Source organism: Leptodactylus fuscus, chromosome 8, assembly GCF_031893055.1.
Source record: "Leptodactylus fuscus isolate aLepFus1 chromosome 8, aLepFus1.hap2, whole genome shotgun sequence".
NCBI lineage: Eukaryota > Metazoa > Chordata > Amphibia > Anura > Leptodactylidae > Leptodactylus > Leptodactylus fuscus.
In genome coordinates, this window is record NC_134272.1 from 15167312 (window position 1) to 15194177 (window position 26866).

Below are 26866 nucleotides of genomic sequence, written 5' to 3' on the forward strand. Positions count from 1 at the left end.
CCGGAAAATGGCGAAGAATCAATGGTAGGGATTTCTGAAACACAGGGGCTTGCTGGTACTTGTAGTCCCACAGCGGTTTATTGATCCTGCTGTGGTATAATACAGGATGGGATTAGTTTGAGGCCTCGCCCTATCAATCCTCGGCACTATATGGAAATAAGCGGAAAAAACACACAAATCTCTTTTAATACCTGTCCTATGCGCAGAATTTGCAACGCGTTTTCTTGTTGCTAAGGGAAACGGCTCACGTGATTAGTAGTGACCAATGGATGAGCTGGTTTAGGAAAGAACATTGGGTCACATAAAGCTTTGTTATTCAAAATGCGCTAGCCAATGGGAGCGGCTTGTTGAAGGACGTCAGGGGAAGGTGGGCGCTCATCGTGACCAAGCAATGTCATGGACCATCGGCCAATCAGCAGCAAGGGGCGGGCTCAGTTTCTGTCATCTTCACGGGGGCGGGATAAGACAATATTTAGGGCAGTTTAGCCTCCATGATGATTGGTTGTCATGTCTGTAAATTACAATAACTGGCAGGTGTATTGTCCAATAATATGTCTGCGATGCTCATTTTAGCGAGTGGTGGGCGGGTCTTTAAGTTGATTGACAGTAATGTGGGCCAATGAGGATAGAGTAGCAGTAAATTCATCCAATTGTCATAGCGCGTAGGCGGGACCTCGCCTTGTCTGTGTGAACCATTGCAAAGGCCGGCTGTTTGTTGTCATCAAGATGGAGTTTCTACTGGGGAACCCGTACAGCACCCCGGTGGGGCAGTGCATCGGTAAGACGCCCGCACATCCGCCTCTGTCCCCTTTACTCTCTATGTATGGGCCGCGGGGCCCTGTAATTCCCGGTGTGTGGCACTGTCACCTCTGTGCTGCTGCTCTACCCGTATATATTGCTGAATACACCCCTATATACTCACTGGAGCACCGTATACCGCTCTATACACCCTCATATACTCACTATGTACCTATATACTGCTCTATACCTCTATATACTGCTATCTATCTCTATGTGATCGCTATCTCCTCTCTAAATGTCTATATACTGCTGTATACACCCCTATATACTCACTGGAGCACCGTATACCGCTCTATACACCCTCGTATGCTCACTGTGTACCTATATACTGCTATATATCCCTCTATATGATCGCTGTAATCTCTATCTCCTCTCTAAATATCTGTATACTGCTCTATACAGCCTGATATACTCGCTATATACCTATATACATCTCTATACCTCTATATACTGCTATATACACCCTCATATACTCGCTATATACATATATACTGCTCTATACAGCCTGATATACTCGCTATATACCTATGCTATATACACCCTCATATACTCACTATATACCTATATACTGCTATATACACCCTGATATACTCGCTATATACCTATATACTGCTCTATACACCCTGATATACTCGTTATATACCTATATACTGCTCTATACACCCTCATATACTCGCTATATACCTATATACATCTCTATATACTGCTCTATACAGCCTGATATACTCACTATATACCTATATACATCTCTATACCTCTATATACTGCTATATATCCCTCTATATGATCACTATAATCTCTATTTACTCACTAAATATCTATATACTGCTCTATACACCCTCATATACTCACTACACCCCTATATACTGCTGTATATGCGCTGATATATTCACTATGCCCCCATATACTGATATATATAATATTCTCCTATATACTGCTGCATATGCCCTGATATACTCAATGTACCCCTATATACTGCTGTATACACCTTGATATATTCACTACACCCCCATATACTTATACTTACTATTCCCCTATATACTGCTGTATATGCCCTGATATACTCACTATACCCCTATATACTTATTGCATCTCTGTATATTTCTAAATATCCTACTGAATGCTCACACTAACGTCTATATACTCCATATAGTGCTGTATACCCCTATATACTTACTTTATTTCTTTATACTGCTGTATACTTCCTATATACTAACCATACTCCTATATACTGCTGTAAATGATCCTGCAGTGTTTCTTTCTTTTTAGTTGCTCTGATTCCTAGGATTTCTCTATCTGCCATGAGCTTGTATGTGTTTTCCTCTCTTGTTATATACTACTGTACCATCTATGAAACTGTATCACTGAAATTTCCCCATTGTGGGACTATTAAAGGATTATCTTATCTTATCTTATCCACCCTGCTTTAGTCACTTTATCAGATATAAATGCATATATGCTGCCATATACACCTTTGTATTTAATATACATCTCCTGTGTACACAGAGTGTGTGTATGTATATGTGTGTGTATATATACTGTATATATAATATTCTAAATCCCTCCTCTGTATACTGTGCTGTATACACCCCTTCATGTACAGTGTGTACTTCCTCCTATAGATGTGTATACATTGCATCCTTGTAGCTCTCCTGTATACAGCAGTGTGCCCCCTGTAGGCCGAGCAGTGTATCCCTCCTCCTATGTGCATACAGTATATGACTGCATTCTTCCTATCTGTACAAAGGCCACCTAAGTGAGCGGATATAGCGCAGTATACGTTTATTTACAGTGAGACCCTACAAGTGATGTATACCGCTGTGTGGTCGCACTATAGACGCGCCAATGCTATGTGTGTATATATTGTATACTTTAACTATTTCCTGTATACTCAATGTAGATATCCTCCTGTATCTGATATACGCTGTGCATAGCACTGCTTTTTTTTTTTTGGGAACATGCTATATATTCTATATGTTCTGTAACCAGTGGGGGCGCCAGAGGGCATTACTTCCATGGGCTTGCTAGGAAGTCTGACATAATGTTGTTCTGTTGGCACTACATGGGCACTGTGTTGGTTTTGTGTTGTGTTGGCTATTTTCTTCCAGAAACAGCACCACCCTGGTCTAGGGGTTATGTCTGGTATTGCAGTTTGTCTCTATTGAGTACAGCTGAGTTGCAATACCAAACATAACCTGTGGACAGAGGTGGCACTGTTGCTATTATTTGACAATTAAAAGGGGTTTTCCAGAACTAAAATCTGATCTCCTGAACACTGCGGCCTTTTCGAACATCTGATCCTTGGGGGTCATCAAAATTTGGTCTCTGAATATCGCTTTATGGTTTGTTGCAACTCTGTATTTAATATGTTACGCTTCAAGCTGAACGTTGCTACATCTGTAGGTTGGCGCTATGCGGGTATTGTGTTGGTTTGTGCTGGCACTATATGGCAGGTTATGCCGGCTTTGCCTTCTCTCTGCACCATCAGGGGCTGTGCTACCAGACTACAACTCCCAGCATGCCTTGACAGCGGTAAGCCCCCCAGTGTAGTGTTCACCACTAAAGTCAATAGAGCGAGAGCCCCATCCCCCTGCAGACTATTGCACCATGGCAGGAGCTGTATGCCTTCCTATTAGTCGGGTTGCTTTGATGTCACGGGTGTAATAATAATAATTACCAGGGCGAAACGTCAGGAATCCATCGTATACGAGGCCACGTGCGGGGTTATAGGTGCGGCCGAATGTCACAACAGAGTGTACAGGGCCTAAAGGGTAACTCCACCCAGAGGAGACAGCACCCCCGACCTCTCCGCCTGGACCGTAGGTGCACCTGCAGGAGTCCGGCCATTACACTCGGGTGCCTTAAGGCTGGACTTCCCCTTTAAATAGTCCAGCACATCTACATTTACAACCCCCCATGGGAATGTTTAGTGAATTACTCCATAATATCTGACATTATCTTTCTGGGCCTTGGGAAAGCTGTGTTGTGTTCAGTGTATCCTTATATACTGCTGTGTATACCCCCACTAAGCACCCCTATATACTGCTATATACTCATCATACCCTTATATACTGCTATATATACCGCTGTATACTCACTGTACTCCTTTATACTGTTGAATACCTCTATAGACTGCTGTGTATATCCCTTATATACTAAGAATAACTGTGTATAATACAGTATACACCCCTATATTCTCACTATACCCCTATATACAGCTGTGCGCCCCTATATATTCACCATACCCCAGTATAGACCCCCTATATACTCACTATACCCATACATTCAGCTGTGTGCCCCTATATATTCACCATACCCCTATATAGACTCCTATATACTCACTATACCCCTATATACAGCTGTGTGCCCCTATATATTCACCATACCCCAGTATACACCCCCTATATACTCACAATGCCCCTATATACAGCTGTGCCCCTATATATTCACCATACCCCAGTATAGACCCCCTACATACTCACTATTCCCCTATATACAGCTGTGTATCCATAGATACTCATCTGTACTCCTTATATACTGCTGTTTCTACCCCCATATACTCATACACCCTATATACTGCTGTATACACCCCTATATACTCATCATACCCTTATATACTTTTATATATTCCCCTATATACTGCTGTCTTACCTCTATATTCTTACTATACCCTTATATACTACTATATATTCCCCTATATACTGCTGTATTACCTCTATATACTAACTATACCCTTATATCCTGCTATATATTCCCCTATATACTTACTATACCCTTATATCCTGCTATATATTCCCCTATATACGTCTGTCTTCCCCCTATATACTTACTGTACCCCTTTATCCTGTTGTGTAAACCCCATATATACTATTTTATCCTCCTATATACTGCCGTATACACTCCTTGTACTCACAGCCCACCTATATACTGCTGTATACACCACTTATATACGGTTGCCTACTCATTGATGTTGTGGGGTGATTACCACTATGGTTGTCCCCAGCTTTCCCCAGCTCCTGAGCAGCAGATTGATGGCAGGGGCTGTATTCCTATATCCAGAGATTAGTCATTCTTGGTCTTGGGAAAGCTGGGTGAGCTGTAATGAGGTTCTATTAGTGTCCCTGAGTGATGACAGGCGCGGCGCTGCAGTCTCGGGGACGGTATAACTCCTCCTGGCAGTGATGGATAGATTTAATCACGTCTCATGTTCTGCCTGAGCTATGTGGTGGATGGCAGCGCACATGGGCCGCGCACGCACATCGGTAGCGCACAGCTCTGCACCTCCGTGTCCTCCAGCTCTGCAGTCCTCTGCTGATCACCAGCCGCCGCTTATCTCTGCTGCATCTCCTACAGCCCTGGATATTTAAAGGGACAGGACCCCTAAAGATTAGAATAGTTGGGGAGGGGCTATTGGTGGGACAGCTGGGTTATCCATCACTAGGGTCACTATTATAGCTGAACTGAGATGATCACCCAGCTTTTTCATAGTCCTGAATGACAGACCTACCTGGCTATGAAGCAAAGCATTCATTGTATCCGGCAGAGTGATCATTCAGGACTGTGAGAAAGCTGGGTGACCATCTCAGTTGGAGCTGCAGCGTGAGATCCATATCAGAGATCACACAGCTTTCCCAGAAACAGATAAAACCCATTTGCTTCTGGGAAAGCCGGGTGGTCGGCAGTATGACGATGTCACCTAGATTTTCCTAGTGTTGTCTGTCACCCAGCTTTCCTAGAGTCCTGAGTAGCATTTTGAGTGCAGGATGTGTCGCCGCACAACTAGGTGGTCACTGACTACTCTTGTGGGAGTTGTAATGGCAGCCGCATTGGGTCAAATGAGGTTGTCACAGCTCCGCCCCCTTTTTTTTCCTTCTGTGCTTGGACCAGTTGTTTTAGGGGTGGGGGGACCCCTCAGGATCCTGCTGCAGCGGGGTGGAGCGACGGCTGACTAAACGCTTAGCAGAGACTTTCCTGAGCTCCTGTCTGTCCTCCAGCAGATGCTGCAGCAGAGCTCCCCTCCATTGTGCTGCAGCCGGTGCTCAGCGTCGCCTCCGCTCATCCACAGCCCCCGCTGGCAACCGGGGGGTTAAGGCAGCAGCAGCAGCGCCTGATAAATGGGGCATCGGTGAAGGTGGGGGATTAGATGAAGAGCCGGGCGCCTCGGCCTCCGCAGGGCAGTCATGATAACTTTGTACTGGGTGATGTCCACGCTGCGGCTGGCCTGGAGATATATCGTCACTGCAGAGCTCAGGGCCATGGAGTGGAGGCCGCCGGCGCTGATGGGTGCGTTATGGGGGGGGGGGCAAACCATGTATAGCTAGTTCTCTAATGTATGTGTGTGTGTAGGCTCCACAAAGAAGTTCTGCAGCAGCTTAGATCACCTGCTTTTGTAGGTAGTGAAGCAGTTTCTGACTTGGTGTAATTCCTTTCTTGCAGGGTGTCTGGCTGCCCCTCCTGCCCCCATACCCATTACCATACCTATTAGGAGAGGGGAGATGAAATATGTGTAGGTCCCCCCATCCTTCCCCCTCGCCCCAGTGATGGAGCTCCCCCCCCCCCTCTCGCCCCAGTGATGGAGCATCTCCCCCCCTCCTCTCCTGTGATGGAGCATCCCCCCCCCCTTACCCCAGTGATGGAGCATCTCCCCCCCCCCCACACTCGCCCCAGTGATGGAGCTTCTCCCCCCCTCCTCCCCAGTGATGGCGCTTCCCCCCCCCCCACTCGCCCCAGTGATGGAGCTTCTCCCCCCCCCCCCCACTCGCCCCAGTGATGGAGCTTCTCCCCCCCCCCCCCCCACTCGCCCCAGTGATGGAGCATCTCCCCCCCCCCTCTCCTCGCCCCAGTGATGGAGCTCCCCCCCCCCCCCCAGTGATGGAGCATCTCTCCTCCCCCCCACTTGCCCCAGTGATGGAGCATCTCCCCCCCCCCCCCCTCTCCTCGCCCCAGTGATGGAGCTGTCCTGACTGTGTCCTGTTCACACAGCTGCAGTGTATCCACCATTTGGCTCCTCTTCTGTTGCCTCTGGACAGACATTGCTCCCACCCAGCTTTCCTAGAGTCTTGAATGGCAATCCATAGTACTTATACAGTGATGCAGGACATTAAGGAATATAGATAAGTTAGATGACATGGCTGGCATTAAGACTTTGACATCCAGCTTTCCTAGAGTCCTGAATGGTAAGTTCCTATGTATTTAGCAGTATGAAAGAATGGTGCAAAGCAGAGTTTCTATTCAGGACTATAAGGCTATAGATAACCAGGTGACGTTACCAGCAGGTATTGTTACCCAGCTTTACTGGAGTCCGTAACAGCAAATCTTACCGCTTATCCAACATTAAAGCTTCCACAGGGACCATCACCCAGCTTTCTGAGAGTCCTGAACGGCCAATCTGTCTACTTATACACATCCTCTGCTCCCATGTAACTGCTAAACTAGGCCTCTTAAGAAAGTTGGGTGATGACCCCTGAGAGAGCTGTAATGGAGGCCATATTGATTGTTACCACACAGCTTTCCCAGGAACAGATAACTGGAAAAAATGGTAAAAATCCAAATCCATTTATTTATTCATTTCTCTATTTCCTCTAGAAAAAGCTACGGACGGCTCCCTGCAGAGCGAGGACTGGACGCTAAACATGGAGATCTGTGACATCATCAACGAGACGGAGGAGGGGTGAGTGAGCGGCGGCGGAGTCATTAGTCAGAGGCCAGAAATACCTGCTCGGAGGGACGACCTCACCGGTGACGTCACCAGGGGATGTTTACTGCAAGTGCTGACCTACAGAACAAGGCATTATGGGTGGTGGATAGTTGTGAGCCGTGACCTCGCCCTTAAAAACATGGCTGATGAGGGTTAAAGGGGATACAAACTTCTTTTGCAGTGAGCTCAGGGCATTGTATACACCTACTTACTGTATAGCAGACAGATTTACCCTGCAGGGGGCGCAAGTGTCATTCCTCTGCCTTCCTTGGACATAGTGTAGCTGGAGACATCATAGAGATCTGGCGCAGAGGAATGAGACTTCTGCCCCCTCGTGTATTCGGGGTGCCCCCATAACTGATATACTCTTTCATTCCCTTTATTTTCCTAGGCCAAAAGATGCGATTCGAGCCTTGAAGAAGAGGCTGAACGGTAACAAGAACTACAGGGAGGTGATGCTGGCGCTGACGGTACGAGCCGCGGGCCCCGCCGTTTTCTCATACTCTTTTGGTGCCAGTTCTTCTCCGTTTTTAGGATCTCTGCTTACTGTCAGCGAATGAAAACATTCACAATTGCGACAATTGTATCCAATCTAGAAATCCTGATACATTGTAACAAAGTATCATTGGTGCTATGGCTTTGTAGATGGGAGAGCTTTGTCTGGACTGGATGTAACTGTAACAACCCTCAGCTGCGAGTGCTCCATCAGTGTTTTCGGTCACAGACGATGAGCGAAGATCTTTAACGTGGTGACAGATAAGGACATATCGCCATTTCTGTTTTTCAGGTGTTAGAGACTTGTGTGAAGAATTGCGGCCACCGCTTCCATGTGCTTGTGACGCACCGAGACTTCATAGACGGGGTCCTGGTGAAAATCATCTCTCCTAAGAACAACCCCCCCACCATTGTGCAGGATAAGGTCCTGGCCCTGATACAGGTGAGCGGGGGAGGGGGGCTGCTCCCAGTCTGGACATGTGGTGTGAGCTAGATAAGTCTGAATAAGGATATAAATGACTCTCCTGTCTCTCTCCCTCATGCTGATTCTCAGCCTTGTGCTTGCTTTCTTCCCCTTTGCCCTCTCTTTCCTGTGCTCGCTTTCTATACCTCGGCCCTATTCTCTTGTGCTTGCTCGCTTACCTCTCTTCTGCTCACTTGTATTGGATTTCTATACCTTGCTCCCTTCTTTCTTATGCTCTATACCTCACCCATGCTTTCTTGTGCTTGTTCTCAATACGCAAATCTATTCTCCTGGATGGAATTAGGAGAACAGAGTGCACTCTGTACACCACCCTATAGAGGGCAGCATCCTTAACATCATGAACGACTCAGTTATAAAGTCTTTTAATCATGATGTGGATTTAATTGCCAAATCAGTATTTTTCTGTCCCAAAAGGAACAGATTCCCAGCTATGGACAGCGCTGTTTCGGCCTATTGGGCCATCCTCAGCATAGCGTAGGGATACTGATTTGGCAGAGTGAGAGACTATAGACCAGGGTATGGGGGCACTCGTCCACATTAGGGAGAGTGTGAGCCTACATAGGCAGTACGGTCTCTCACTCTGCCAAATCAGTATCCCTACGCTATGCTGAGGAGGCCCAATAGGCCGAAACAGCGCTGTCCATAGCTGGGAATCTGTTCCTTTTGGGACAGAAAAATACTGATTTGGCAATTAAATCCACATCATGATTAAAAGACTTTATAACCGAGTCGTTCATGATGTTAAGGATGCTGCCCTCTATAGGGTGGTGTACAGAGTGCACTCTGTTCTCCTAATTCCATCCAGAATAGATTTGCATATTTTTTACCCATAATCCCTAGCAGAGCAGGAATGACTTGTAAATCTCCGTACTGCCTATGTAGGCAAACACTCTCCCTGATGTGGACGAGTGTCCCCTGACCCTTGTTCTCAATACGTCATACTTACTTTTTATACATCTCCCCTGCTTTCTTATGTGCACTCTCTATACCTTGTCCATGTTTTCTTGTGCTTACTCTCTGTACCTTGTCCCTTTCTTCTGCTTGCTTTCTATTTCACCCCTAGTTTCTGCTGCTCACTCTCTACATATCACTTCCTTTTTCTTCTGCTTGCTCTCTATAGCTCACCTCCTATTTCTTCTTCTTGCTGTCTGTCTTGGCCCACTTTCTTCTGCTCACTATCTGTGTATCGCCCCCGCTTTCTTCTGCTCGTTATCTCTGTCTCATCCCTGCTTTCTTCTGCTCGCTCTCTCTGTCTCGCCCCCGCTTTCTTCTGCTCACTATCTGTGTATCGCCCTTGCATTCTTCTGCTCGCTCTCTCTGTCTCGCCCCCGCTTTCTTCTGCTCACTATCTGTGTATCGCCCTTGCATTCTTGTGCTCGCTATCTCTGTCTCGTCCCTGCTTTCTTCTGCTCGCTATCTGTCTTGGTCTTGCTTTCTTCTGCTCGCTATCTGTCTTGGTCTTGCTTTCTTCTGCTCGCTATCTGTCTTGGTCTTGCTTTCTTCTGCTCGCTATCTGTGTATCATCCCTGCTTTCTTCTGCTCGCTTTCTGTGTATCGTCCCTGCTTTCTTTTGCTATCTGTCTCACCCCCACTTTTTTTCTTTCCTTGCTTTTGCACTATATTTGTAAATCTCGTTAATAACTCATTAGACTAGTAGCTGATAAATAAGACATTTGCTCGTGTCGTAACTCCCACCCTCCATCTGTTGCTGGGCGGCAACGTGAGGTTTCTGTGGGCAGATCGGATGTCCAGTGTAATGTTATTCCCGGGCAGATCACTGGGTTACTGTGTCACAGAGCGCTCGCTGTGCCGTGTTCCTCGGCGGCCGCAGTACCCAGCGGGCTCCCCTCTGTCAGTAAGGTAAGCTGCATTTCCACAAGATTTTTGCGTGTGGCCCTTTAGTGATTCCCCTTGGCAGTGACCCCTACCATACTGTTGAGCCAATGACCGGCCCTCCTCAGGTCAGCCACTTCCAGGTGCCACGTTGCTGCCAGTGTCCTATGGTGCCCTCCTGCCATCTTTATTTGCTGTGCGATGGTATTACACCTCCAGGATTCCTTCTGTGTCCTGTTACTCTCCGTTCCTCCCTTCCAGGCTTGGGCAGACGCGTTTCGGAGCAGCCCCGACCTCACTGGAGTTGTGCACATTTATGAAGAACTGAAGAGAAAAGGGATTGAGTTTCCTATGGCAGATCTTGATGCCCTGTCGCCAATACACACACCGCAGAGGGTAAGATTGTGGAGACCTCTGCCCATAAAGGGATCCCCTGACAACTCAGTTTACGTTAGGAAAGTTACCAAGGACGTAGCTATGCCCCCTAGAAGGAGTCTGTGATGATATCCCTTTAAGAAGATGCCCCTCGCTCTTAGAAGCCTGTAGTGTTCTGGTGGCTGCGTCCTTACAGGCGTAGAGCACAGGATCAATAATTCATGCTTGTAGTGTATCGGGGACAAGGACTCCTTCCCCGCTCTCCGTCTTAATGTGCACTCTACATTATTAAAGGCCATAAGTGCAGCGAGCGGCCGGAGCACAGTCTATATAGTAAGAGGACTCGGAGGTTTCTAGATCATTATGACAAGGCACACCACTACAGAAATCCCATTAGCTTAGGGTGACCATACTTGTGTAGACGCCGGATCTTAGGAACTGAGCGTCCATTAATTTCTGTGTGGTTAATGTGTTGTATTTTTGGCTCTGCAGAGTGTCCCAGAGGTGGATCCCGCTATGAACATGCATCAGTCCCAGTCCCACCAGCGGGCTAGCTCCGGCTCTTTCTCCTCCTCTCAGGCCCCGTACACCGCCCCAGCAGTTCCTCCGCCAACTGTGGGTGGTCCGATCACTGCCAACTCAGAACAGGTAATCTGCAGGGGTGGAAAGAGGGGGGCTCGGGAATTTAAAGGGGGGTTTTCTACAGATGATCAATCCACAGGACTAAGCAATAGGAGCAGAGCTGCAACCCCCCGGAATTATCACTATACAGTGGACGAGGCTGCACTTCTGTGCCTAATATAGGAATAGATCCTGAGCTGCAGCCCCCTGGCGCTATCACTATACAGTGGACGTGGCTGTACTTCTGTGCCTAATACCTGACTAAAAGCAGAGCTGCTTCCATCCCCTTCCAGTGCAAAGTAGCTTCAGATAACCCGATCAGTGCAGGGTCTGGGTTTCGGACCCCCACCCATCAAATACTTAGAAACCTAGAAATTCCTTTAAGGCCAGGGCTCCAAGGGCCGGAAATGTTGCGTTTTGCCCTTGGTCTCTTACAGTATCTGCTAACTGGATAGTATGCATGCGAATCCCATGCCCACTTTGCAGTAAAAACTGCTGCGAGGACACGCTGCAATTTCCATAACCGTCGCGGTTTTTTAAATCGCAGCATGTCCATTATATTTCTGGAAACACGGCAGCCTACCCGTAGATATAATGGTAACAGTCTGCAGAGGAAAACTCTGTAAACTTTCTGTTCAAAGCGCTGCGGGAAGAACCGCGATGTGTTCCTGCCACGTTTTTTCCTGCAGTGCTTTAGTGCTGTGTATTGTCCCCTGGGGCCTTAGCCTAAAGCCTTGGGGGAAAAAAAAATCCAGTGTTTTCATATTCTGGGTGGATCCATATTGGCAGCAGACAGTACACAAGTAGGTTGGATCAGCAATGCACGCAGCATCGCTATATCTGAGATTACAAAACTTCTATGGTAGGCGGAGCTTTTGCAGTAGGTGGAGCTATGGCAGAGGCAGACGATACATTGCACTGGTAGACGGGGCCACAGTAATAATACCTTACACTGTAATAGCGCCCCCTTGGTTAGCTGTGGGAACAGCTGATGACTCCTGTCTGCTGCAGATAGGACTCCTATAGGGATGATTCTCTACTGCCCCCTGCAGTTCTCCCCTGTACCGTGCTGTATGTTGCCATCCTCAGTTGCAGGACTCTTCTTTGCGCCTCTCTCCATCTTTTCGCCTCCCCTTGACCTCCTTTTCTCTTCTTGCCACCGCTGCCCCCTGTTCACACTTCCAGGCTCCACTTCAGCCCCATCTTCCTGTTCCAAGCTTCCTATAGCAGTGTGAACAGTGTCGTAGGGAGCTGACATCTGAGGGCTCGTGTACTGTAGGGCGGCACTCGTAGTATCTGGTATTCTTATAATGTCTGTCACTTACTCCGCAGATCGGCCGCCTGAGAAGCGAGCTTGATATCGTCCGTGGGAACACTAAGGTCATGTCTGAGATGCTGACTGAGATGACTCCTGGCCAGGAAGACGCTTCAGATCTGGAGCTGCTGCAGGTAGGGGGCGCTGTGTAATAATGAAGGGGCAAGAACATGATGGGATAGGAACTGAACTGGGACTGTCTGTTTCTATAGGACCTGAACAGAACCTGCCGGGCGATGCAGCAGAGGATTGTGGAGCTTATCTCTCGGGTGTCCAATGAGGAGGTGACCGAGGAGCTGCTGCATGTCAATGATGACCTGAACAATGTCTTCCTCAGATATGAGCGGTGAGTGAGGACGGTTACAGTCCTGGCATTGACACGAGCCGGACATGTCGCATCATCCTGACTTATGACATTTCTCCTTCTTCAGGTTTGAGCGCTACAGATCAGGCCGCACCGCACAGAACACGAATGGGGTAAGACTGCGCCGGTGCAGATTCTCGCCATGTAGCTCCTCCTACCTATAGCCTCTGAGTGTCTGTTATCTGTGACTGTGCAGGTGCTGAATGAAGTCACCGAGGATAATCTAATAGACCTGGGGCCAGGATCCCCTGCAGTCGTGAGTCCCATGGTGGGGAGTACCGCCCCGGCATCACTAACCACCCAGCTGGGGGGACTGGGTGAGTAATTCTATGTTGTCTTAGGTACAACGTGAATAAGGCTAAGGCCCCACGGCCGTAAGCGCTGCAGGAAGAACCGTGGCGTGATCGCAATGCTGTTCTTTCCATAGCGCTTTGAAGAGAAAGTTTGCGGAGTTTTCCTCTGCTGACTTTCTCTTCCCATAAGCCGCCAGCATTTCCATAGATATAATTGACATGTTGCAATTTGCAAAGTCGCAACGGCTTTGCAAATCTCACCGTGTCCGCACTGCGTTTTTTTTCCGCAAAGTGGGCATGGGATTCACATGAATCCCATCCCTTTTGCTTGCACTGTAAAACGCCGCGATTTTTCCCACTGTGGGCAAATCGCAGCATTTACGTCCCGTGGGGCCCTGGCCTAAACCTACAAGGAGAGAAATCGCTGCAGAAATTTAGTTCAGGGGTTTTCCAGACTTATTAATTGATTGCCTATCCTTAAGGGTATGTTCACACGGCAGGAAATGGATTCCGCGCGTGAACATACCGCAAATAACAAAAACAATTATTTAAAGGTGTTTTCTGAGTGTTACATATTGATGGTGTGTCCTCAGGATAACTCATCCATTTCAGATGAGTGGGGGGTCTGACACCTGGGACCTTCACAGATCAGCTGGTTGAAGACACTGTAGTGTTCAGGTGATCGCTGCGGTCTCTTCACTTAATACTACGCACAGCGCCATTCATGATGTACTGGTTGTGTCTGGTACTGCAGCTCAGCCACATTCATTTGAATAGGACCTAGCTGCAGCTGTATCATGTGACCAATGAATATGACATCATCGGTAGAGGGAAGAGGCCGCACCACTTGGAGCTCCGCAGATTCTATACACAGCTGATCAGTGAGGGTCCCAGGTTTTGGACTCCCCACCAGTCACCTGTTGATCCTAAGGCTACGCCATCAATATTTTAGTTCTAGAAAATCCTTTTAATATAAAATAAAATAATTTAAGTAAATTAGGTTTATACAGGACTGAAGAATTAAAAGGATATTCTGGTTATTTCTTGTTAAACCCTATCCACAGGTCCATGTACATCTGAGCAGTCTGGTAAGAGCACTAACACTTGTTTGCCAGTAAGAGTACCCATCATGTTAATCACCCAACTTTCCTAGTTTTCTGAAGAGCCTGGTAGCCAATCCCAGTCAGGGTGAAGTGACATGACTACAGAAGATGTGACCTGCAGCATTGTCTATAGTCGTTGTCCCCTGTCACCCTGGTCCTTACTTATGCCCCGCTCTCTCTTTCAGATGTGGGGTCTAATACTGTGAGCTCTACCCTCAGCGCCATCCCCAGCACCAACCCCCGGGATGACTTTGACATGTTTGCACAGACAAGGAGCAGCTCCCTGGCCGATCAGAGGAAGGAGTGAGTATGAGACCTGGCCATGGTGGTTGCTTTCCTCTATATCACACAGGTCATATCTTCTGAGGCCGGGTCTATAATATTCTTATATATACCAATCCCATAATAATTCTTTTGAGCTGTCGGAGACCTATATACAGATGTCGGAGACCTATATACAGAGCTCCAGGCTCCCTATACAATTTATTAAAGGGGTTTCACGGCCCCTAATGCATTATGCTTCTTGATGATCTGTCCACAGCATAGGTCATCAGTATCTAATCGATGGGGGTCTGACACCTGGACCCATACAGATCAGCTAATCTAGCTGCCAGAGGCTGTTGCGGTGTACGGGGAGTGCGTGTATTCTGCTTCTATTAAAATAATAGCAGCGGTGCAGAAGAAGAGCAGAAAGCGTCCACTACAGCAGCGTCTGGCACCTGGAGGATGTCCTAGTAGCTGATCTGTGACAGGTTGGGGCATCAAAGTCCCAAAAGTCACATTCTGATGACCTATCCTGTGGTCCAGCACTTTTCCTAATAGGGGTGGGACTTTTCAGGGGGGGCGTGGCTTCTCATAGCCTAGCAGATTTACTATCATATATACAAGTAACTGGGGTAAGTCCTAGCTCCAGTCTTCACCAGCTCCTAGCTGCTGTAAGGTTATGGCACAGATCAGTGGGGATCCGACATCTGAGACCCCTGCAGATCAGATGCTCCCATTGATGCGATATTGGTGAACTATCCTAAGGATAGGTTACAAGTATCCTAGCCCTATTTTTTTTTTTTTTTTTGTGAAATTTTTCTTCTTCCAGCCACCACTAGGGGGAGCTCAGGAGTTTGCTGTTTGAACCATACATCGTACAATGTTAACTATACTATAGCTTGCTCATGTGTTGCATATATGTAGTTGACCCTTTTCTATCTGGCAGTGTGACCTATGAGGATCCCCAGGCGCTCGGCGGGCTGGCGACTGCTTTAGATGTGCGGCAGCAGAACACGGTTGGGGTATGTAGCACCCTGCTGGACTCTTCACCCTCCTGTAGTTTGTGTAGCTGGTGTTGATGGTACAATTACAAAATGCTTGCAATTCCGCTCAGAAGCACTAGGTGGTGACAGATGAGTGAGCAGATCTAACTGCATCAAGAGACAATGGCTGCTACAGCTAACAATACCGCACAGGAGCACTAGGGGGAGCCAAACACGTGCATTGATCTAATGGACAAGTGCTGGTGCTTATGTGCAGGATTGTGTTCCTGCAGCGCAGATCAATGTATGAGAACACGTCCCCTGCGCTGAGGTGTCTATTGATCCATCAGGTCACGCCGCTGTGGGTGTAGTATTGAACATTAGTATATACCGCCATTGTGCTGAGCTTAGCTGGGCTGTATATCTTGTAATAAATGTCAAAGTGCAATAGATGATGTGCATGGACTACAGATACCGGGCTATAAGAGAGACAGTCAGGGAGCCGCTGATATAAGATAGATAGATAGATAGGTAGATAGATAGATAGATAGATAGATAGATAGATAGATAGATAGATAGATAGATAGATAGATATAGATAGGAGAGAGATAGATAGATAGGAGATAGATAGATAGATAGATAGATAGGAGATAGATAGATAGATAGATAGATAGATAGATAGATAGATAGATAGATAGATAGGAGATAGATAGATAGATAGATAGGAGATAGATAGATAGATAGATAGATAGATAGATAGATAGATAGATAGATAGGAGATAGATAGATAGATAGATAGATAGATAGATAGGAGATAGATAGATAGATAGATAGATAGATAGGATGTAGATAGATAGATAGGAGATAGATAGATAATAGATAGATAGATAGATAGATAGGATGTAGATAGATAGATAGGAGATAGATAGATAGACAGGGTCTGGGGGGTGTACATAGTAACAGACGTTGAGGTGTCTCCCCCAGTCCAGGCTTCTGCCCCCTCCTGGACCTCATAGACTCCAGGCCTGGTCTCTCTGTGTCATGGTGTATAACCTCTCTCTGTTTTTCTGCTGCCATTGTCCTTCTCTGTGCTGTGAAATATTTGGGTTATGATCCAGAGGAGAGGTAGAGCTGGGAGCTCAGCCATGGAGCCCATAGACAAGTGGCTCATTACTCAAGGAATGGTGAGCAGTGCGCCAACCATTAGACTCCCCTCCCCCCATAACCACCTGACCACCCCCCAACCCATGACATCTCACCAGCCTAACCGAGCAGAGACTGTGAGCAGCCGGATATCTGACCGTCCCCTCTCCCATATATTGGTTGTGGGGTTGTTGTGTGTGAGTACAGGGTGACATAGGCAGACCCTCAGCCTGTAGTGGAGATCTGCACATGACGCCATATTGCCTCTCTCCCCCTTTCAATGAAATTTGGTCACAATTCAGAGTATGACCTTCTCTGCCATGGTGTCTATGGAGGCTCTGCAGCCTAGATGTCCATGACGTGATTCCGCAGCTCTGTAGACTAGATACCCTGCACGGTAGGTGGGTTACTATGTGGCGGTTTGGTGGTGCTCACATTCCCAGGACACACAACTTGCAGGTATCCGGCTGTGGCGACCTCTCTGTTATCCTGATCCTCAACATCTGTATCTGGAATCCTGGATAAACACAAGTTTTGATAGAAGAAATATCTATACCTATGTTCTCTGATCAGGTGCTGTGTCTAAAAGTTTTGCAAAATTTGCTTCTATGCAGACCAATGTGTCTCCATGATAAGAGACCACAAACCAGCCCTATGTATTCTGTCTCTGCGGTCACGGGTAGACTTTTGTTTCGGGAGATAAATTGGTGGACACCGTTGCACCCACTAAATCAGGGATAGGGAACGTACGGCTCTCCAGCTGTTGCAAAACTACAACTCCCAGCATGCATACTTGCTCTGCTGTTCTGGGAACTCCCATGGAAGTGAATGGAGCATGCTGGGAGTTGTAGTTTCACAGCAGCTGGAGAGCCGAGGAACCATTGGGGAGCTCTCGGAGGGGGGGGGCATATAAGGGGATACCCTTCCTCCCACATAGGATTTGACCTGCAGGCGGGGATCTCTCCTTTCCTGCGCCCGTCTCCCGGCAGCCGGAGTTACGCTTCTTATCAGAGGAAGCAATGGCGGGCGATTACCTCCAGCACTTGTCACTGACAGGTCCAAATTCCCCTGTGATAGCGCTTGTGTCTACACGACTGATTCCCGACTAAAGTCCTCGACACGTGTGAGGGTCATTGGTCCTGGTCACACGCTCTTCTATAAACTGTACTGATGCGATCCGGGCGTGCCTCAGCCAACCACAAACGGTATCCTGGGATTTGTAGTCCTACACAAGTGGCTGCTTTCTTCAGCTGTTTCAGAACTACAAGTCCCAGCATGCCTTGATAGTGTTGGTCAGACCGTGCTGGGAGTTGTAGTCCAGGCCTCTGGTATCTGTGATACATCAGGGACCGGTGTGAATAAGCTGAGTGGGCACTTGGATGTGTCGGGTTATCACCTCGCATCGGTGCAGCAGGAAGCCGGTGACTACCTCGGACCTCGTGTGACCGGCTTTGCCACGCACACCTCTTACGGCATAGCCACAGAAATGCAAACTTGTGCTTATACACGGAGGGAGGATACGCTGCCCGTAGCGCTGTCACTGCCCGCTAATCTCCACAGACACCACAACCAATAACGTATTTAACCCTTGTATGTCTCTTGTGTCTGTGTATATCTAATAAGTCAAACATTAAAGGCGTTTCTGGGCTAAAATTATTGGTTCCGTATCCTAAGCATGGGTCTCAGTATCAGAATGGTGGGGGGTCCGGCACCCGGCACTGCCATGAATCCGCTGTACGCAGAAGCTCGTCCACAGAGAATGGAGCACTGCTCTATGTGTAGTGGCTGAAGTGATGATCTGCAGTACCTGGTCTGGCCACTAGACGGAGAATGGGGCTGTCTGCTTCCTGCTCCGTTCACTGTATATTGGCACTGTCATTAAGATAGGTCATCAATCCTGGAAGTGGAAAGCTGCTTAAATGAGATTTCCAGGAGTTAGATATTAGATTGGCTCATCATGGTCTGATTGGTGGGGGTCTTATACCCGAGACCCCAGAGATCAGCTTTTCAAAGCAACCGAGCACCACTTCAGTGTCACAGGCTGGTGACATCATGTTCGTTGGTTACGTGGCCTGCTTGCAACTGGGTTCCATTCCAGTGAATGGGGCTGAGCTGCAATACCAAGCACAGCCACTATACAATGTACGGCACTATGTTTAATAAGCAATGAAGAGGCCGCAGCAAACAATGAGGGTTCCAGGTGTCGGACCCCGACCCATCACATAGTCATGACTTTTCCTGTGGATAATTCATCGGTATTATAATCCACCAATGAATATGAAATTGAGGGCATTTCCTATAGCGACCAATTCCCTTACAATGTCGCCCAATTGATGAATGGGTAGTGGGTGCCATGTTTAATATGACACTTCTGTGACTTCAGGGTACTGTGATTGTACAGAGAATCATGGCTGCCAAAGGGGCTGCTTTATATCTCCTTAAGAATGAGCGCCACCCTTGTCTGTAGGCCATGTCTGGTATTGCAGGATAGCCCAATTTAAGTAAGTCCCATACCCCTTATGGGTTACAGCATTTGGGACATCGTCAGTTCTGAAGAACTTCTGCCGGTCCATGAAGGCCATCATGATGGACGACTAATGTGAGATCTGCCCTATACCATAGGGATGTACTAATGTATAGGCTCATATAACATTATAACTGACCACGTGGCTGTGGCGTTACCTCCATCCTCCATGTTCTTTCCCCTTCCTCATCTCCTGCACATTTTATGTTGTCACATTTTACTCTTTTGTTTCTTCTATTTCTTTTCTCCATTTTATTTATTTTATTTTGCTTCATTTCCCCCTCCCCCGCTCTGCCATCCCACCACGCCTCATGCTTCTGGATGTATTTTGGCTGCACGTGCTTGCCGTAGATTCCCGTGGCGCAGGCCTCAGACATGGATGACCTAGAGGAATGGCTCGGGACAGACGTGGTGAGATGATCTTCTGCTCTTCGCTCACGCTAGCTCTAAGTGTTTAGTGAGAAGATGATATGGCAGGGCCAGAAAGGTTTATACCCAACTTTCCTAGTGCCCTGATTGGCAATGTTAGTCACTGTGGACATTTGCCATTCAGGAGGCTAGGAAATCTGTGTGGGCTGTAATGGGGGAATCATTGTTGTCACCCAGCTTTCCTAAACACAGATATAACTATTAATGATGTCATTGGTGGGAGGGACTAATAGAGATGTATAGTATATGATGTCATTGGTGGGAGGGACTAATAAAGCTGTCTATATTATATGATGTCATTGGTGGGAGGGACTAATAGATGTATATTATATGATGTCATTGGAGGGAGGGACTAAGAGCTGTATATAGTATATGATGTCATTGGTGGGAGGGACTAATAAAGCTGTCTATATTATATGATGTCATTGGTGGGAGGGACTAATAGATGTATATTATATGATGTCATTGGAGGGAGGGACTAAGAGCTGTATATAGTATATGATGTCATTGGTGGGAGGGACTAATAAAGCTGTCTATATTATATGATGTCATTGGTGGGAGGGACCAATAGATGTATATTATATGATGTCATTGGAGGGAGGGACTAAGAGCTGTATATAGTATATGATGTCATTGGTGGGAGGGGTTAACAGTCATATAAACTGGATGTGATGCCATTGGTGATAAGGATTGAGCTTTAAATGCGGTGTGATGTCACTGGTGGGAGGAATTATCAAATGTAAGTATGGTATGATGTCATTAGTAGGAGGGACTACCAGATGTAAATATGCTGTGATATTATTGGTAGGAGGGATTATCAATTGTATATGATGTGATGTCATTAGTAGGAGGGGCTACCAGATGTAAATATGGTATGATGTCATAGGTAGGACACAACTGTATTCTCTTGTGGTCCAGGTGTACAGTGGTCACCGCTCTGCCATTCTGTCTCTCCAATTTTTGATTTTTTTTTTTTCTTAAATAACGTAAATCTTGTTTTTTACAGAAGGGGGAAGAACTGGAGGAAGGAGTGACCAGCGAAGGTACGTCTATCTAGTATCTGTGTCCTGTGAGTCCATGATCTTCATAGCACATAGGCTTGTACACCAGCAGGACAGAGGCAGTCCGATGCATGGTGGCCGAAGGGCAGTGGAGGCCAAAGCGGTTTGATGGGAGGGCAGAGAAGGTCAGTGGAGTGAGTTGAGGGATGGGAAGGCCAGTGCAATGTGGCAGATGGGCAGAGAAAGCCAGTTTAGGTTGTGGGCAACGCTGGTTAGCACTGCAGCCTTGCAGCACTGGAGTCCTGGCTTCGAATCCTTCCAAAGGCAACATCTGCAAGGAGTTTGCGTGGGCAGTGCAGTTTTACGGGAGGGCATTGAGGCAGATGGATTTTGATAGGACTTTATAATTCAATCTTCCTTTTTGCAGAATTTGACAAGTTCCTGGAAGAACGAGCCAAAGCTGTAGATCGCCTCCCGGACCTGCCCTCTCCACCCTCTACAGAGCCTTCCCTGACAGTGAATCCCGCAAACCGGAAGAAGCAGGAGCGAGTTGACGACACCCTGTTTGCTTTGTAAATAATGGCTGTATAGCTCCCGCCGCTCTCCTGCCGCATACAGGCCCCTCATACCCTACACTACACCCATCATTGATAGGAAACTGATGGGGGCGCACATGTTGTGGACTGCAGCATCAATCCCTAGCTCAATGGCACGTGTCCATTCACAGGGAAGTACTGACATCACTGAGTGCACGCGGTTTACAATATGGCTGCCTCACTACATTAAGGCTCATCTGATTAACAAGACCGCCCCATTCTGTGACATGTCATCCCAGCATCCTAGATTGTAGTCACAGATGCCCCCCCCCCCCCCCCTCCATTTTTGGAATGACCCACTCTCTCTTTAATGAGTGGCCTGTACCAGTAGTTACGGACAGGAGGGCATTTAGGCGCCTACCCTGCTACATAGTATTCTCCGGTATTGTTCTTCTAGGTGGCGCTCTACACATTCCTTCACTTCCTTGTAAATGGTCCCTTCCCCTGCTCCGCCGGTAATTGAAATAGCACTGCATGTCTCATCTCTCGGGAAACTCTGTTATCTGTTCATATATATATATAAGTATATATAGAGGTGTATATAGAGCGAGGGGGTGAGAGTGAGAATATAATGTATACCTGAACTGCAATGTTTGCACAGCTTTCTTACCTCTTAGACAGGCGTCCGCCATTCCATACCGTATGATTTCTGCATATTACCCACCAGTACCCTGCAGGCCCGTCATGGCGGACATCAGGACAGCATGCACATGGAAGCCTCTCTTAACCCCTTGGATGCCATATTTTTTATTTCTGCCAGTTTAGCACGCGGGGTGACGATGCGCCTCGTTCATGACCCTGCTGCCGATGGATTGTAGTACGTGTTCTGTTGTTTTCTGTGGCTCTGGTAGTCGTCACTACACTGAATGTCAGCAGCCTGGCCCCCGACACACCACTGTCTGCCATAATTTAGGGGAGAAGGGTCTGGCTGTGGCCTTGAATGTTTGGATGTCTTTAGACTATATACATATATATATATACTGGCTCCTGGGAGAGGGGTGTGAGGCACTGAGTGTCTCCATCTTGCACGGCATGTTGGTGTAGCATAAAACAGACATGGCCGTGATGGTGCTCTGTGTGGTGTAGTATAGCAAGGGTTTTATATTAACATTTGTTAATATTTAAAGGGGCGCTCTTGCTAAATATTTAAAGGGAAACTCTAGTGAAAATGGAAAAGAATCGCCCGTTACATAGTGTTTATAGGTGTGTGATTTCTGTTACAGTACGGTTTCTACGTCGTAGCAGTTTGTGACTGTTCTCGTATTCCCGATCCAGTCCCATCCTATAACCTACCTATATGTTAGATGCCTTGGCACGACTGTGACAGCCAAATGCCCACCTCTACCTAAGGTTCAGTGTGCCACTTATGCTTCTCTGGATATATGGCAGCTCCCCTCTAAATGCCCTCGTGACCCCTTACAAATGGACTCTTCAGGGCTTGTCTCATGATGACATCCCCTTTAAGAAATGAAGCCAGTCTGATGATGAAACTGATCACCTGTCTGGCGTTGGAAACCCCCATAGTTTGACCCGATCCTGTATTTGATGAGTAGGATTACATGGATAGGGTTATCACTAATACTTAAAGGGAGTGTCACCAGACCCCGGCCTATAGATAGGTTAGGGTCACCTGACTTGTATGTTGTTTTCGCTTTAAGAATTGGGGCCGCTGTTACAGAGACATCACTGTTTTTGTCAATATACAAATGAGTAATGGCGGCGCCCGTATTGCAGCAAAGCACCCATTTCCGCATTGGCAAAAACAGCGATATCGCAGCGATTCACCAGTGAACAACACTGTCTATTGGTTGGGCTAAGGTCTGGTGACACTCCCGTTTAAAGGGGCGTTCCATCTTGGGTAACTGGAAGGGTTTGACACCTGGGACCCCCACCGATCAGCTGTCGGAAGAGAGTGCAGCGTTCGGGTGATCACTGCGGCCTCTTCATTCCTCCTGGATTAGAAGTAGATGATGCTTGTAAATACCGGTATATTCCCCAGAGACCTCGCACCTCCCTCCCCCCTCTCACAGCGCCAGGCTGCTGTCCCCGTAACACGCTACAACTAACCTGTATATTAAATATCTTAAATTATTTTATATTTTATACATGCCGACACTAATTGTAGATTAATGTTACAGAGATTATTTATTTGTCGCGTTCCCCCCCCCGTGTATCTGATTTTTAGGCTGTGGAAGAGAATAAATATTTTAGTCGATGATGTCGTCTGTAACAAGGTTATTAACCCCGTCCGCTATATTCTCCTTCCAGTATATGTCTGTCTGCTGGAAATGTCCTACTGTAGAGACGATAAGTAAGAATATGTCCAATAAATCCGTAACAAACATCCGCTATATGGCGTCTTGTTTCTTTTTTTAGTTTGTTGGAATTATCGACCTATTAATAGATCACAAGTTACAGCATTAAAAAGTCATAACCCACAACTAGAATGCCTGTTTGATATAACCAAGCCAAAATTGCATTGAAAATTCCAAATAATTGGAAACACATCAAATTTTCACAATATGGTAACATGTGAACAGAGTCTTAGTCACCACATACCACTAGGTGACAATTCAGGTCATTCGGAGCAGATCAGCCCCCCCTCACCTGACTGTGACCAGATTAGAGACGGCTCAGCCATTGGACACGGGCCGTCATACCAGTGCGATTTATCCATATATTATTATCTGCATAATCTTAAAATTCCCAAGTAACTATAATACAAATGTGTACGAGCCTTTACCGTATCCACAGCAATATGTGTGTGAGCCAATATATAGAAACGCTTCATGTGCTGGAAGGAGACCTGGAGAGGGAAAGCAGCTGCATGCAGAGTGCCACTTTATATAATGATAGCAGTACAACGTAGATAGGGAAGCTGCCGAATATATACAAGCATTACTAATAGTAACACCACAGGAACATAATAGAGGTAACTACTATAATACTGCCCTCTATGTACAAGAATATAACTACTATAATACTGCCCTCTATGTACAAGAATATAACTACTATAATACTGCTCCTATGTACAAGAATATAACTACTATAATACTACTCCTATGTATAAGAATATAACTACTATAATACTGCCCCTATGTACAAGAATATAACTACTATAATACTGCCCCTATGTACAAGAATATAACTACTATAATACTGCTCCTATGTACAAGAATATAACTACTATAATACTGTTCCTATGTACAAGAATATAACTACTATAATACTACTCCTATGTACAAGAATATAACTACTATAATACTACTCCTATGTACAAGAATATAACTACTATAATACTGCCCCCTATGTACAAGAATATAACTACTATAATACTGCCCCCTATGTACAAGAATATAACTACTATAATACTGCTCCTATGTACAAGTATATAACTACTATAATACTGCTCCTATGTGCAAGAATATAACTACTATAATACTGCTTCCTATGTACAAGAATATAACTACTATAATACTACTCCTATGTACAAGAATATAACTACTATAATACTGCTTCCTATGTACAAGAATATAACTACTATAATACTGCTCCTATGTATAAGAATATAACTACTATAATACTACTCCTATGTACAAGAATATAACTACTATAATACTGCCCCATGTACAAGAATATAACTACTATAATACTACTCCTATGTACAAGAATATAACTACTATAATACTGCTCCTATGTACAAGAATATAACTACTATAATACTACTATGTACAAGAATATAACTACTATAATACTACTCCTATGTACAAGAATATAACTACTATAATACTGCTCCTATGTACAAGAATATAACTACAATAATACTGCTCCTATGTACAAGAATATAACTACTATAATACTGCTCCTATGTACAAGAATATAACTACTATAATACTGCTCCTATGTACAAGAATATAACTACTATAATACTGCTCCTATGTACAAGAATATAACTACTATAATACTGCCCCTATGTACAAGAATATAACTACAATAATACTGCTCCTATGTACAAGAATATAACTACTATAATACTGCTCCTATGTACAAGAATATAACTACTATAATACTGCTCCTATGTACAAGAATATAACTACTATAATACTGCCCCTATGTACAAGAATATAACTACTATAATACTGCTCCTATGTACAAGAATATAACTACTATAATACTGCCCCTATGTACAAGAATATAACTACTATAATACTACTCCTATGTACAAGAATATAACTACTATAATACTGCCCCTATGTACAAGAATATAACTACTATAATACTGCCCCCTATGTACAAGAATATAACTACTATAATACTACTCCTATGTACAAGAATATAACTACTATAATACTACTCCTATGTACAAGAATATAACTACTATAATACTACTCCTATGTACAAGAATATAACTACTATAATACTGCTTCCTATGTACAAGAATATAACTACTATAATACTGTTCCTATGTACAAGAATATAACTACTATAATACTACTCCTATGTACAAGAATATAACTACTATAATACTGCCCCTATGTACAAGAATATAACTACTATAATACTACTCCTATGTACAAGAATATAACTACTATAATACTACTCCTATGTACAAGAATATAACTACTATAATACTGCTCCTATGTACAAGAATATAACTACTATAATACTGCTCCTATGTACAAGAATATAACTACTATAATACTGCTCCTATGTACAAGAATATAACTACTATAATACTGCTCCTATGTACAAGAATATAACTACTATAATACTGCTCCTATGTACAAGAATATAACTACTATAATACTACTCCTATGTACAAGAATATAACCTTACACAGGTGCTCCATTCACAAGGGGGCTTTAGGGGGACTTTCAGTCCCCCCCATCCTCCTGATCAATGGGGAATTTGGCCTTTTATTGTGGGTAGGGTTGTGTCCATAACGGAGCAATGCCTTTATAGAGGTTATCCAGTTTATAATACCGATATACTATCCTTTAGATAGATCATCAATATTAGATCTGAAAGAATTTGCTCTTCAGGGTCTGGGTAGCCCCTGGTAATGTTTGTATACTCACTCACCATATGAGTTGTTGCAGCAGGTTTCGGTAACGCAGCACTGTAGTCCCAAAACCTACTGCTAAACTTAGTATAGCAAGTGAGCATGTAAACATTACCAGGAAGTCTCCACATGTGAACACCGCCTGAGGGAGCCTTCACATGGAGTTTATGCTCGCTCATTCTGACACGTAAAAAACAGCTCCCGTTGACTTGAATGGGTGCCGGGATACGCGCGCTCCCCAGTGAAATCAATGGGAGACTTTTTTTTTAACCTATTGCTTTCAATGTGATACGCGCGTATGCCGGCACCCATTCACGTCAATGGGATCTGTTTTTTACACCGCTCACTCTGAACGAGTTTTACATTCAGAATGAGCGAGCGTAACCTCCGTGTGCAGGCTCCCTGACGCTGGCCCTAGTAATATAGATTCCTATTAGCAAACCGAGCAATGATAAGACTGCTAAGGCTCAGTTCACATCTGGA

At 45.7% G+C, this 26866-nt stretch overlaps 1 protein-coding gene across 7 annotated transcripts; it reads left to right on the forward strand.

The window, feature by feature from the left end:
- The first annotated feature begins 674 nt into the window (after positions 1–674).
- Positions 675–23665, forward strand: TOM1L2 (target of myb1 like 2 membrane trafficking protein). 7 transcript variants are annotated; one of them, XM_075284967.1, is made up of 16 exons: positions 675–778; positions 7387–7471; positions 7890–7968; positions 8286–8435; positions 10572–10706; positions 11178–11333; positions 12639–12755; positions 12834–12967; positions 13053–13098; positions 13182–13302; positions 14567–14684; positions 15592–15667; positions 16747–16812; positions 19647–19706; positions 20731–20767; positions 21153–23665. In XM_075284967.1, exons 1-16 carry the CDS (start codon positions 727–729, stop codon positions 21299–21301), a joined length of 1581 nt encoding a protein of 526 aa, XP_075141068.1. In that variant the 5' UTR covers positions 675–726; the 3' UTR covers positions 21302–23665. The 7 variants fall into 7 exon arrangements, 6 of the variants coding, with proteins under 6 accessions (XP_075141068.1, XP_075141070.1, XP_075141073.1 ...); XM_075284966.1 differs by lacking the exon at positions 675–778 and adding an exon at positions 5873–6084; XM_075284969.1 differs by lacking the exon at positions 16747–16812.
- The last annotated feature ends 3201 nt before the right edge of the window (positions 23666–26866 follow it).